The sequence below is a fragment of the Amphiura filiformis genome, chromosome 12 (assembly GCF_039555335.1).
Source record: "Amphiura filiformis chromosome 12, Afil_fr2py, whole genome shotgun sequence".
Lineage (NCBI taxonomy): Eukaryota > Metazoa > Echinodermata > Ophiuroidea > Amphilepidida > Amphiuridae > Amphiura > Amphiura filiformis.
Window position 1 is genome coordinate 28,984,801 of NC_092639.1, and position 14,934 is coordinate 28,999,734.

Below are 14,934 nucleotides of genomic sequence, written 5' to 3' on the forward strand. Positions count from 1 at the left end.
GCTGCATGCACACTGATCTGTCGATTTCTATATGCAGCAACTTTATAAACAAAGGTTGCCAGATTATTTTACTGGTATACATTGTACGTATAGCAGGCCAAATGATTCAAAAATTAATGGTGTTGTGATTGAGTGGGGCAATTGTTAAATACTAGCTAATACTACCGTAAGGGTTTGTCAAATGCTTTCACTGCCGCTACGGACCCGGGGGTAAAATGAACGCGTCAGGGCCCCCTTTTTTGACGGGCCTCTGAGTTCTCTTTTCTTTGCTTTTATGGGCCCATAAGCTCCCATAGAAGTATGATGTTAGTATTTTTTACGGGCCCCTTTTTAGGACCCGGACCCCGTAATCCCCCTTGTCGGCGGCACTGATGCTTCAACTGGTTTTTAAGGCCTACAATTGTTGGACAGTTTGAACGAAAATATTTTTGAACTTTCATCAATAATGGAGATTTGGTTATTGCAAAGCCATAAGTCCGAGGCTTTTTGTCCGGGATTTTTGAGTTGAAAATCACACTCCCGACTAAAGTGTGCAAAAAGTCTTGTGCACTTTTTTTTCCGGGGGGCACTCGGGGGACTCAAGTTTGGAAGTGACGGTATGTGCCTGTCATATGTTAATAGACCCCTCATTTGAATTCGACTAGGCCTATATGACCCCCTTTTTTAAAAGCCATACCCGATGACCCCCTTTTTTTGGTTGCGGCTATCCATTGACCCCCTTCTTTCTAGAATAGCATCATCAACAGGGGCGGATTTAGGGGGGGGGGGCGCAGCCGGCGCGCGCCCCTCTATTTTTTGACTAGCAAATGGCGCCGGTAACTTTAAAATACAACAATTGTAAGAAATTTAAAAAAAAGGAACCAATTCGGCCATGAACAGTGGGCCAAAACCGTTGAGTTTTCGAGGGGGTAACCCCCCTTTAACACATTTTTTTCGTCGTCAACCAAAAGGCGCCCCCTTTATCAAAAATTCCTGGATCCGTGATCAAAATGCTACAAAAAAATGCCGAAACTTTCAAATTCTCTTCAACAAATTTGTATTGGAACAAGAACAAGAATTTTGCTCCATTTTTTCAAAATATTCTACCCGATGACCCCTTTTTTGAAATCTTATACCCAATGACCCCCTTTTTTCAAAATATTATACCCAATGACCCCCTTTTTTTTTTTTTTTGTCCCAATTACCCCCCCTTTTTTTTTTTTTTTTAAATAACATTTTGTACCCGATAGGCACCTACTTCGCGACGCCGGTAGGCACATACCCGTCACTGACTCACTTCTAAAGTTGAGTGCCCCCCCCCCCCTGCACCGGGCACTTTTTAAAGAATGTAATTTCATACAGTAATAAGAGACTCTCCCTTATATGGCTCTTCATCTTAGGCCTAGTGGTTTCACTACATGGACCTATGATCAAAATGAAAGCCGCAAGGTCTTTTATTTATTTTGATTTTTTTGTGTAATGATGTAAAAACTGTCAACATGGTCAATTTGCCACCCGGGATTTGCCATTAGCCTTTGTGAGTTGGTCATTTCTCGAAGGCTTGTTGCTCAACAAATGACTCATGCACCAGGACATGAGTGTCGGGTGTTAAGTTTGACATTTATAATTAACAAAAACTATTGAGCATTATACATTGTGAGCTATTATTTTATTATTATTATAAGTTAAAGAATCGCGGTTTTCTTATTGGCTGGTTGTTCAACATGTTGCGAGTTTCTTCACCGTCGGTTAACCACGAGTGGTCATAACATATATATAGTTATGACCATAATGGCTTTCGATACATAGGGTGAATGAGGCATGAGAGCATCACAGCTCATCACGGTGAGGGGGGGGGGGGGGCCGGGGGAAGAGCAATCTCTGGAGCAATGGTCAAAGGGGTGTAATTATTATGTTGTCACAACTCTCTCCCCATGAAGCTTGACAGATAAAAGGAAAAGAAAAGAAGAAGGGAATGTAAAAAAGACTCAAGCGCCACATACTGCAGTTACTGTCCGTTTTCCTATACACAATACACAGTGCTCTCACCATTGACGCGTGACCTCTACAAATGATGTATATAAATGTTGGAAGAATGGGCACTTGCCTAGTTAACATCACTGTGTGAAAAATAACCAGCCAATATTAAACTTATTCTCCAAACTTCTAGCAAATATATTTCTCTAACATGACCTAAAATTACAGCTAGGTATAGCTAGATGTTCAGAAATAGTCGCACTTTTGTAAAATATGAGTGAGGGCAAGGCATAGCTAGCCAACTCCCCGTGTTAATTGAATGGAAATTTGACCGAAAATATTGGTATCGGACCGCTCACTTGTGAAGGATGCCACAAAAAAACGGTACAAGCTACATTTAAATTATTCTCTGGCAATCATCATGATGAGTTTCTTATATAGTATGCCGAAATTGGGTACTGTAGGTGATTGACAAAGGGTCGCACTTTTGTGTTTTAGGAAGGATATGTAAACGACAGATAACACCAAAAATATGAAGAAATTATTTCCAAACCGTGTTAAGTCAACAATCATTATGTTGCTCATTTTCAAGAATGCTGGTTAACAAAAAGCAGGCCATTGTCTCATTTCGTGAACAAAGGTCCACTACCATTGTTTCCTTGCGTTTCCTTTATAATCGGTTGCCCAACTGAAGCTGTATTATAGCAGCTCATTGCTATATCGCACATATAAAACAGACACATGTGCACAGCCAGAGAAGATCCGATTTAATCAGTTGAGCTGTTTCAATGAGTGTTATCTTGGTTTAATAGCTTTTAATGGGGTTTAAGTCTTGCAAAGGTCGAGGTGAATTCTACTGTAGACATGACTGCATCATGAAAAGCGCCCGCGCCCGATGCACGATTATCATTAGGGATAGGCCCTATATATAACCTAAATTCTATGAACAAAATGCACAATTCTAATTGATAAATTTCTTGAAAATTTGGTATATTTATGGGTCCACTTTCAAATTCTCAGCGGCGGACACCCTACCACTTCACACATCAAGTCAAGTCACATTTACTTGAGAACTTGACCAGAGATATTTTGCTATAGGGGCCTACAGCTACTTGTTTCCTCCCAGCCTGTTGAACAGTGTAGGCCTAAACATTACAAATGTGAAAAAAAATCAAGTTTAAAAATTACCAAACTGACTTTATTTCAAAGATTGCGCATTGTGGTTTTCTAATTCAGGATTATAACTCTTAGGCCTACTTTTTTGAGGTGAGCCTCAACTTTTCTGATTATTAATGTTAATTCAATTAACATGCTCATCAGAATTCTCAAGATAGCAGCTATCCATGGGACCACGGTAGCGAAAAATTTTCGGGGCCCTGCCCCCTTTACAGACCTAAAAAGAATTCAGGCCCCCCCCTTTTTGTCATGAAAATTATGGGTCAACCCCATAGAAAAGCATATAAACTCAATTTTCCCAGGATAATTTGTGGTCATTTTTTAAGGCCCCCCTTAGGAGGGTCAAAAATTTTCAGGCCCCCTTTGTTTTGCATCAGGCCCCCATAACAAGTGTTTGTGAACGGTCCCCAACTTCCGTCACTGTGGCCTCCCCCACTTTTCTTGCCCTCCCCAATTTTACCCTCCCCCAGGGCAGGGCTCATACGGTGTAATCATTGCACAGCTTCATGGTGGATCCACGAGGGCGCTCGAACAATCAGCGGGATGGAAAATTGAAAATATCTAAATTCAGTAGAACCTATTTAGACGGCAACACTAATAACCTCGTCTATACGTCTAAGTTCATCTATTGACTATTTAGCGAGCTTAGGAACTCTCAGCTGTTTGCTGGAATGAGACTGATATGTTAATTCTCCTCATTTCACGAAATGGTGAAATTGATTCCTCGATCAAGATCTTTTCTACGATTCTTTTGATTAGTAGATCGAGCTAAATCAACCAGTAACAGAGAGTGAAGGGTGTGAGCTGTATAAATCATCGTAAGTTCAATGCCTCGTTTTTGCATGCAGGGAAATTGTGTAATTTTTATTTTACCAGGCTGTGTAAGCTTAGAGCCGAATTCGGAAGCTTGGCCAGGGAACTGGAAGGCTATTGCTAGGGATAACACCCAATTTGTTTTTTTAATCAGAAATGTATCGTATTATATATCAAATTAAAGCTTATGAAAAGATTAGAACAATGGTGAAAACCCCATGAACATAGCTGCTTCCATTTAGCAGATATCGCTTTGTAAAGGGTGAAACTTTTTTAGCATTTCTGCTGATAATTTTTGAACTGGTTTTGGACCTGATTATAGTGATATAATGATCAATACTTTTGAAATTTTTTGAGTAATGGGTAAAAAACATTAGTCTTAAATGAAAAAGAAAAAGAAAAGAAGAAAAAAATGAAATAAAAATAAGAATAGAGAGAAGAAATGAAACAAATGAAATCTCAGGCTCAGGCTCAGCACTGCACTGCTCCTATTAACTTAAGGCGCCAAATGTACATAAGCCTAGATAGTCTAGACCTTTTACTCAGACGTCACCAATCAATCGATATTGGGGTCCAGCATTCGAGTCATCAGCATCCAAACGCACATAGCGCGCAGGCGCGCACGATCAACTTTGCGACACGCTAGGCGTCCTGAGCGGGATTGCCTTCTTCACGGTGTAAAAAGTAAACAAAAATGTGAAACAATACAAAGATTGATTTTCAAATAGCATCGCGGTTTTTCCGTATCTTTTGTATTTTGTAGTATCAAAACCAGCTGAAACAAAGGTAACCAGTGTTTACATCTGAGACCCCAATATCGATTAGGTGACGTCAGTGCTCGATTTAGTATAAAAAAACCACATGCACTGGTGCATGTAAACCAAAAAATTTACATGCACAACAGATAATTCACATGCACATTGTGCATGTAATATTTTCCCACTGTGCATGTAAATTGTTTGGTGCATGTGAACTAAATGAAATGTACAAAGAATCAAGGAAAAAATCACTTACCCGCTGCTTTTGTTATTTAAATAAACCTCAACTTTCACGCAATGAAAATAACCCCGGGCAAAGCTCGCCCATGTGCTCGGGGTGCGGGATTTTGCTGGACCCATTTCATATTTTTAGCATATGCCATGTGGCGCCGGAGCCAATCAATGAGCCATCACGAACATTAATTCACTTTTTTTTAATGACATCATTGCTTGAGATACGATCATACGGCGCAGGCGCACAAGACTAAAGAAGTAAACAAATTCGGGATTTCCCGATGATGTAACGAGGAAACTTTGTGACATCAACCAATCAGAAAACGATTATATATAGGATGTGTATGCTCTGGGATTCCCCTAATTTTATGCGGAGACTGTACATGTACATACATCGTCATTACGATAAAGTGCAGAGAAAAAAACTTGCGAAAACAAGGATTTCGAGATGAAAATCTGCATGAAATTTATACGCAATGATGTCTTCAATGTTTTACAAATCACTGCCTTCATATCTTGAACTGTAAGCTTACTGGCTACATATTTTATACATGCACGGGTGCATGTACTTACAAAATTTTACATGCACAGAGAAAAAATGTGTGCATGTGGTAAATCGAGCACTGGGTGACGTCATCAGAAAAAGGTCTATAAGCCACAACGTGCACTGTACCAGGGCAATACGCAACTGAATGTACTGAAATTGATTCTATTAACCTGAATTGTTGTTTATTGGAAGAGAGAAGTACTCAGAAACAATTTGACACCAAAACCAATCTTCTACTTTATTGCTAAGTGAAGTTATGATGAAATTACCGTCATGACTGTCGGAACATTAGGCCATATTTTCTGATACGACTTACCATAGGAGTGCATGGGGGGACTTGATAATTTTTGTGCCCCCTGTCAATTTTTTGTTTTCATTGTAATTTAACCTTTTGTTGAATATTGTGTATATTATCATTTTCAACACATTTGTGAAATTGTGTGTAAAAATTCAAATTTTAAAAGTGGTAAAAATTTGATTTTTGTGCTATTTCTGGGCAAGGACTACAACTACTGCACTGAAAATTCAGCAACTCAAGGCAAGCAGTTATTGATTTATTGATCAAATATTGGTTTTCCCTCATTTTTGACTGTAACTCCACAACTGTTGTCTGTGCTTCAATAAAATTTCACACAATTAGGCAGGGGTGTAGTACCTCCTTAATTTCATTTTACTTGGCCATAATATTTAATCATCAATTCAGTGTGTGGCAGGACCAGAATTATTTTTATAGATTTGTTCAAAAATGTCAAATAAACACATTTGGATCCAAAATACGCAAATTGCGCCGCAAATAATGCAGTTGCGTATTCTTAGCAGCCCTAGATATGGCAAAAAAAAAAAAAATTGTTTGTTTGTCCATAGAGGCTTATGAAACAGTTGGGTCGGTGACGGTAGGTCGGATTTTTTTATTTTTTTTTTACAGATATTGCACTTGAAACTGACAATTTGAAGACTGGTAAATAAGTCAAAACACACAGCACTTCACTGGTTTAACTCTTGAGATGGTTCTGCATGTTATACTGTTCATTTTCTTTACATTTTCTTTCTTAAAATTTATACTAACCACTGTTTTATACGGTTGTCCCATCGATGCCAAAAAATAAAAAAATAAATCAAAATCAAAAAAAATCAAAAAAAAAAGGTACACGGTCGGTCGGACGTGGACAAACAAACAATTTTTTTTTTGGCCTAAGATAGAAAAATCATCAGAAAATGTTGCTACAAAATGAATCGCAATGTTTTGGGGCCCATGAGATAATAAGTTGAACCCCATTTACATTGTGTACCCCAATCACTCTGGTTGAGTATTTTGAGAGTACAATGTACATTATGGGTAGATGTCAAATGATTATAAACCTTCACCAATTTGGAAATAAGGGGGGGGGGGGGTATTTATTTCAGGCTTTTCCTATCTCATGAAATCTACTATCACAATAGAACAAAATTGAAGAGGTTCTAGGGTTGAGAATGGAATGCAGATCCCTGGAGTTGACATGGAATGGCTCTTAAAAAGAAATTGTGAAATGATGGGGCCAATTCTAAATTCATTTCTTATGTTGTCTTATGGTGTGTGTGATCTTTGAACATGTGAATGTTGGTTGAAAATTACCCATTTTATGAAGGTACAGGATACAGTTAAGAAGATCCCAAATAAGAGAACAAAAAAGTGATCATGAGTGTAGCAATGGGCTAATCCAGTGAAATCCATATACCCCCTATGGAAGACATGACTTGAATCTTCCACACTGGGAGTGTGAATTTCAAATGAGTTTACCTGAATGGGTGACACCATTTGAAGTCTACATCTCTGTGTGGAAGATTAAGGTCATATCTTTAGTAGGGGGTTTTCTTCAGTGAATCGAATCTAAGTATCTAACCATGGAAATTCATGGTGAAAACCTAGGACCTGTATACGGTATGTACACAGAAAACGGGATAAGAGATCATTTCATTTTCACTTACAACATTTCATATTTTATATTGCTGGTGACTGGTGAGCCACAGCATTGTTGGTGCTCTCATTCAAGTTACCAGTACTACTAACATTTGGATAACATGTCTTTCAAATGGTTGAAGAAAGTTCATCACCAGTCAAAATCTCATACAGATTTGAGTCAAGGCTACAAATTTAAGTTGCAGGTACATATACAGAGCAGAGAATTTATTTGACAGCATAGCCTTGATCCAAGTACTTGATGGCCCACTGTATTTTGACCTTCATAAAATGGTGTAAATGGCAAGTTACAATCAAACTTTGACGAAGTGGTCTACCCTTTTTTACTTTGTACAGTGCATATATGATTGATGCCGATGGTCGATGTGGTCGTCTAACTCACATCATGGTACGTCATGAGTTCAGAACCATTCCATTGAAAAGAAATGGCACCGGTTATCTCATCGGCAATTATGTGTATATCAAGGACCGATTGGAAGGGGGCAATCTCTTTCTACGTTGTCAGAAGTACAAGACATGTCCTGCAAGAGGGGTCATAGTAGGGGCAAATGCCCAAGATTGTAACGATTTACGACACAATCATATCCCACCGGACGTTCTTGGGATGATTTTCAGAAGCTCGTTGGTGCAAATGGCGATGGACCCTAGCAATATGTGCTTGACATCCAAAGATGTCTACTCAAAAGGCGTTACAAAATTCAAGAAAGACGGCCTCGGGGACGAGACTAGATTGCCGTCCTTCCGTGAAGTACGGTGGGCCATCAAGTGTAACCGGATCAAAAAGGTGCGTGGTTGGAAAGTGTTTGTGAAAGAGGAAAAGAAAAATGGGGGTGTTGGTTCGAAAGAGACAAAAGAGCAAGATGAACAGTCAGGAGAAGAGCCAGGTACTTCAGCAGCTCAGCACGCAGAGGATAAGATTGATGGAGAGAACCAGCAGCCACAATTTTGTATTCAAAATCAGTTGCAGCCACTGCTGAATCTAGCTAGCCATATTCAGCAACAGCAGCAGCAACAGGATCAGGCACATGCCTCATTACAAGGGAATGCCCTCATTCAAGTAGCTCAGCAACAACTGTGCGGTGTACCGACAACAACTCATCCAACCACAGTGACATTGCCAAGTATGACATTACCGAGCATGACATTGCCTCACGGCGGTGGGACGACATCGTTGTTGCCGGGGTTGCCAGCACCCGTTGGTATGCCGGGAGGTCAGCTGCCATCTCCAGCACTGATGGAAGGACATGCTATCATCAGAGATTTTTTGATGGTAAGTTTTGTTTTAGGAAATATAAGGCTCTGGTAACCCACCAGAATTTTGATTTATAGCATCTATAAAGGCAATTTTGGGGTTTTTTTTGCTACAGAAAAGCATGTTTACTCTGTACAGAACATTTCTTGCATTGATTTTTTTCTTGACAATTCAAAAATACACTTCAGACCAATCAAACTTGCTTTATTTTGTTTTTCTTTTTATAAAAGAGATTTTGATTGTGATGACCACAGGGTCAGGTTTTGCAAAGGAAGTGCCTGAAAAGACTGATGCCACCCTTTATCTCTATGCCAAAATCAAACAAAGTTTTACAGTGCTGGTTCCTTGTTCTCTCTGTCAAACAAAAGGGGACTATGACATGGGCTTTGATGTATGTGTGTTTGTGCAAAATATGTTAACAACTGGCAAAAAAATGTTAATTCTTGTTGATTTCTCCCACATGCTTTGATATATATATATGTTTCAAATGAACTTGTGTGGACACAATGACTTGGGTACATTGACATTTTGTTCTATCCACAAAGCCTCTTAAAGGGGTATTCAGGGTTTTGTTTCCCCCATATTTATTTACGTACTTATTGAGCATATGCAATAAACCAACCAGAATGGTAGCCATGTTGGGGGACAGTTTTAAGATAGATTAGGATGACAGAGGGACAGGTCTCTAGATTGATTCCACAACCATTCATGCATATCACCTGTATTATTGTATTATTATACTAATTGCCCCATGGTACCTTATGGAGGACAGAATTTTATTTAAATAAAAATGACTTTGTCATGAATGATGTTGTATTGCATACCCTCTATTTTCCCTTTTTTCCCCAAGTCACAAAAGAGCTGGTTCAAGCCCCTGGAATCAGCATTGTGGTTTGAGAACACATTTTATGCACAACTTAATTTACTACTCTACTTGTTTTGTTCACTACACTTTCCATACAGGATCAGAAGCAGAAGGAGTATGAAACTCGATCCAAGAAGCTCCTCACACAGTGCAAAAAAATCGAGAAGGCAACAGGTTGTAAGGTGTCACTACAGATCATTCCAAGTGGACTCAGAGCCCAGCCACATTCCTACAAGTCACACGGATTCCCAAGTAATGTCAACTAAATCAAGAGTCTTTTTAACTACTGGAGTGTCCAATATTTTATCAGGCATCAACATGGCTATGGTATTGACAGTACATGATAATTTAGTACAGGGTATAAATGTAACCTGCTGTCATCATGAAATAATGAGCGTAAAGTCGCAAGTAGGTAGTTTCGAGACATCCTGGCTGCTGCTTTTGTGTTCTTTGTTTCACCTGTTCAAGCCAATAGTATGTATGTATGTCCTTTGTGAATGGGGGCACAATGGGCCATTCAGAAAGGACATACATGTACTACTGGCTTATCACCTTCGTTCCATAACCATTAAGGTATACATTGTAGGACAAATTTTGTTTTTGCTATAGCCCCCGAATGAAATGTATTTAATTATGTTTGTACTTACTCAGGTAGCATTGTGTGTGAATTTTACATCCGAACTAAGTGCTATTTTTATGGGCATTTTAGTGTCTAAAATGGCCCAAAATGAGGGTTTTTCAATATTGCCGTCCATTTCTAATCGTCACCCCCATAGACATATAAAAATTTAATAGCACCTAGTTCGGATGTAAAATTCACACAAAATGCTTTTTGAGTGATTACAAAGATAATTAAATACTTTTCATTCGGGGGCTATGTGGAATTTGTACAATGACATTTCACAATAAAATGTCCATTAAAAAACAAAGGTGTTATACATATATGTGCAGCAATCAAAGAACATAAACTCAGCAGCCAAGATGTCTTAAAACTACATTGTTCCAAGTTGCGACTTTACGGCCATTTCGTGGTAGCAGGTCATAAATGGTCGCATGTCATAAGTTGGGTATGCTAAAAGGGTGGAGGGATTACACTTTTCTGAAAATTGCGATACAAATTTGACTGGCTTTCCGTAACCCCATATCCTACAGCAGAGGTTGATACCTCATTTTAAGCCTAATATTATACTCTTTCAGTCTACTGAAGCATATAATTATACATTATTCAGTAAAAAAATCACATCAGTTGAAATGAAAAATGCCAGGGGTGGAGGAGCAGGCGGATGTGGAGCAGGCGGATGCGGGAGTGTACAATAGGGCCTATGTGAAAATTCACATGTCAGCATGTCAAAACTACTGGTTACTTTTGTCAAATATAGGGAGGGTATGATGTATTGACAGCTTTGAATGTTGAATTTGTACAATTAAAACAATTACTGACTACTTAAGGTGGTACTACACCCCCTGATAAATGTTGTGACTAATTTTGCATTTTTCTCAAAAAGTAACTACACACTGGTAACAAAAGTTATATATGTATATTATAGGGGCAAGGAATCCAATTACTTAACTGAAATTTCAGTGATTCAAGACAAGGGGTCATTATATATGTTAAGAAATGAGGTATGTTCTAGCGGTACCTCTTTTCTTATCATAAATAATGTACGGCTTGTCTTGAGTCACTGAAATTCCAGTGTAGTAACTGGATTCTTTACCCCTCTAATATACATGACTTTTGTTACCAGTGTGATATTATTTTTTGAGAAAAATGCAAAAATAGTCACAAATTTATTAAGGTGTGTAGTACCACCTTAAGGGTTATATATTCCATTTTTTTTCATTTTAATGAAATCCTAGTTGAATTTCAGTAATTTTAGCAATATGCTAATGTACATTTCTCTTCTTGATATTCATTTCCTCAATAATAGAATAACCATCTTTGCTAATTACTCGTAAAAGGTCATTGACCTTCACAATGTAATTAACTTACGTTCAATTATTTTAAAAAGTTCATTTGAAGCATTAATGTATTCAGAACATATCCTCCAAATCTGATGACATTCTTGCATAAAATAAAAAATTTACAGTCATTTTTGTAATTGAGGTCCGATTTGAGAAAAACGCATTTGAAAATTGAGATTTACATAGACACCTGTGTATTAATTAATTACTAATTAAGCATTATCTCAAAAATTAAGCATGTGTTAAGGTTAAAAATGGTGTTAATTATTAGAGATTGTCAATATATACAACATATCCAAAAACACATTTTTTGTCATTTTTGACCATGTAATGAAAATTGTACCCAACTTATGACATGCGACCAAATATGAACTTGTTAGCAGCATCCTTATAACTACATGAATATACCACTTTACCTGTTATTTTGGACAGGGAATTTAATTTTCTCATGGGATGATGGAACTGGCATAATATTAATACAATTTTAAATTACTTGGTAAACATTGTAGAATAAAGTAATCTTTCCCTAGAGAAGTCCTTATTAAACTTTGGTTCAACTCAAGTTCGGTTGTGACATCAATGCTTTTTCGAGGCAACAAATCACCCTTTTACGAGTGCTTGTACAGCACGCTCAATACTGCGACCAGCAAAATATGCACCATCGTCACTACCGAAACTGGAGGTGAACCAAAGTATAGTGGGTTGAGTTTGTGATACTAGCCAGTGCCATCTTTAGGGCCAAAATATGGCAGGCGCTATGAAGATGACACTTGGTAGCTACAAAAGCTCAGTCTTCTGAGAAGGACCTCTTTATACTCTGATCAGCTCATAATAGGTGGGACTCATAACATCGTGGATTGATATGATTGGTGTACACACAGCTGGGCGTAGCACCTACGCGAACTGCGCTTGCATATTGCATGACTATCTGACACGCACTTTTGTGAATTTACACACGAGCGTAAGTTGGGACTTTATTGACTCCTTCAAAAACAAAAACAAATGATTCTCGCCTATTACGAGCTGATAATAGAATGGGGAAATATTAAATCACTACACAGTATGGGACCATTCTGTTAAATTCATAGGTTTTGAATTGCTTAATGTGTATTTTGAACATTTTGTATTCTGTGTTTACAAGTGAAGTATCAACAGCCAGACAGCAGAAAATTGCATGAATTCATAATAGTATATGTGAGTGGACACCACGAATCTGCTGTAAAGTCGGCCAGTCAATTTTGTTTTATTTCGTGTTTAGAAAATATATATCATAAGCTTTAAAATGGTATATCATTTGACTTCAAACGATATCAAAGCGGGGTTATGGTTTGTTGAACTCTGTTCCTTCATCAAAGTTGTACCTTTTTTCGGTTCTACATGTGTCTCTTTTACCACATTTCTGGTAATAAATATCAAACAGTCATAATTGGCAGTCATTTCAAATCATCGCCAAGTCAACGAGGTTCAGGAATGTCCTCTCATTATTAATAGACAAAATGCAATGCTTTGTTATCCACCACTTGAACAGGATTTAGCCAAAGCAAACAAAGACAAGAACTATTTAAAGATTCTATAGAAATAAGTACATGTAGAAGCTTATTATCCTCTTCAGCAATAGGATAATTGATTTGTTTAAACACTGATTAATGAGATACTTGTCGCAACGAATTGAGATACCTGTGAATACGACCTTCACACACATTTTACACTGTAACTCAGAATACAATTTGCAGAGTTTACGGCTCATTCGTACTGTCGAGTCACATATCATCATGTCAAGCAAAATAAATTTTGATTTATAAAATGTAATATTTGTATCCTCTGACAGTGAATGGACATCAGGAGGTGTCACGTATCATAGTTATAGTGGTATGATAAGGATAATTTTTGTATAAAAGATACACAAGAGCCACAAACCCACAAAAGGAGGCAAACATTTCATCAAGATGACGGTAAAGTCAAGATAATTTTCAAATTATTTGATCAATCATGTCACCAGGCTACAGCATGTATTTATGTATTGTTTTGATTATATAAAAGTCTAACCATGTTTTAATCAAACCAATTATATTTTGGACTTCCTTTTTTAAAGTGTTCCTATGCCTATCAATCATATTTAAATGACATTGCTAGTATTACTGAATTGTTTTTTTACACCCCTACATGTAGTACTGCATAGAATCCATTAGGCCCTTGCTTTAGATGGTGAATACCGATGTGGTTGACTTGTTCAGGAGTGGTATAGCCAGGATTTTTCTAGTGTAGGGAGGGGGAGCAACTTTCAAGGGGCAATATTTGGCAAATGTGGGGAAGAAAGTACAAAACAGGCTGAAAATCTGTTGATCAAGATGTCCCACAAGATTGCACCCCTGGCTACACACCTTAATTGTTCATCTGTTTGAGCTTACAACTCTAAAATCTATTCATTCCGGAAAAATGTACGCTGCAAATGCACATGTACACACATTTCACCTAAAGATCATAATTATTTATGTACATGTAACATATTATAGAGGCTGAACTTAAAAATTATTTATTTTTCATTTATATATATGTTTTGTGTGTAAAATGCTGCCATAGATTTTTGATTCTAGGTTCACAAGTGCAGATATGCAATGCTTTTAGTCTAATTCTTTTTTTGGATCAGCACGATATATGTGCCCATCCACCACAAACTGGTCGTAAAGTCGGCATTTTCCATTTTGAGATACAATCAAAAACAGTTTTGGATTTCTATGTAAAATATATTAGGAATTTGACCTTTGATGAACCATAACTTCACTTCCAGATGTCCGATAAAGCTGGTTGAGGTGTCATTGTAAAGCTGAAAGTGCATTCTTTTAAATTCTGCAATAAACCAAAGATGATCTAGAGCCGACTTTACTACCACTTCGTGGTGGATGGTCAAATATGTGCCATTGGTAAAATATCGGGATTGGGCAGAAATTAATTAATGGCTTACACTACCAAATCATGTTGAAAAAAAAGCAGCAACAACAGTGAGGGTTTTACCTTTTTTAATGTAACATTAGCCTCTTTACATGCAATAGTCTACTTTATCCTCGCAGGTTGCGACGTTTCGACAGTGTTTTATTAGACATTCATCATTAGCTGAAGGAAAACCACTGAAATATCACTGCAATACAGATGCAATAAAATATCTGATTGGATCGCATAGCGGCCGATATTATAAAGTCAATATATTGGATAGGTGGACAAAAGTCATTTCGGTTGAGCCTTATAATTCAGTGTTAATAAGGCTATTCTAGTTGAAAACCAAACACCCTCGAGTGTAAGACATGGCCTTAATCTCCCACACAGGGGGTCTAAATTTTCAAATGGAGTCACCCATTTAGGTAACCCCTTCAATTGAAACTCGCACTCTCTGTATAAAGTCATGTCTCCCATAGGGGG

At 37.8% G+C, this 14,934-nt stretch overlaps 2 protein-coding genes across 2 annotated transcripts in view; both read left to right on the forward strand.

The window, feature by feature from the left end:
- The first annotated feature begins 3,804 nt into the window (after positions 1-3,804).
- The window catches only part of LOC140166022 (deoxyhypusine synthase-like), a 51,372-nt gene continuing 40,242 nt past the window's right edge, over positions 3,805-14,934 (forward strand). Inside the window, exon 1 of the mRNA XM_072189395.1 lies at positions 3,805-3,950. The gene's annotated coding sequence lies outside the window, so the exon portion shown is untranslated. The remainder of the gene's footprint in view (positions 3,951-14,934) is intronic.
- On the forward strand, positions 7,505-10,220 carry LOC140165350 (uncharacterized). Its single transcript, XM_072188676.1, has 2 exons — positions 7,505-8,711; positions 9,657-10,220. Exons 1-2 carry the CDS (start codon positions 7,785-7,787, stop codon positions 9,822-9,824), a joined length of 1,095 nt encoding a protein of 364 aa, XP_072044777.1. The 5' UTR covers positions 7,505-7,784; the 3' UTR covers positions 9,825-10,220.

Coding starts and splice junctions, on each gene's coding strand:
- LOC140165350 (XM_072188676.1), top strand. CDS start 7,785: ATGATTGATGCCGATGGTCGATGTGGTCGTCTAACTCACATCATGGTA. Junction 8,712..9,656: donor TCATCAGAGATTTTTTGATG/GTAAGTTTTGTT, acceptor CTTTCCATACAG/GATCAGAAGCAGAAGGAGTA.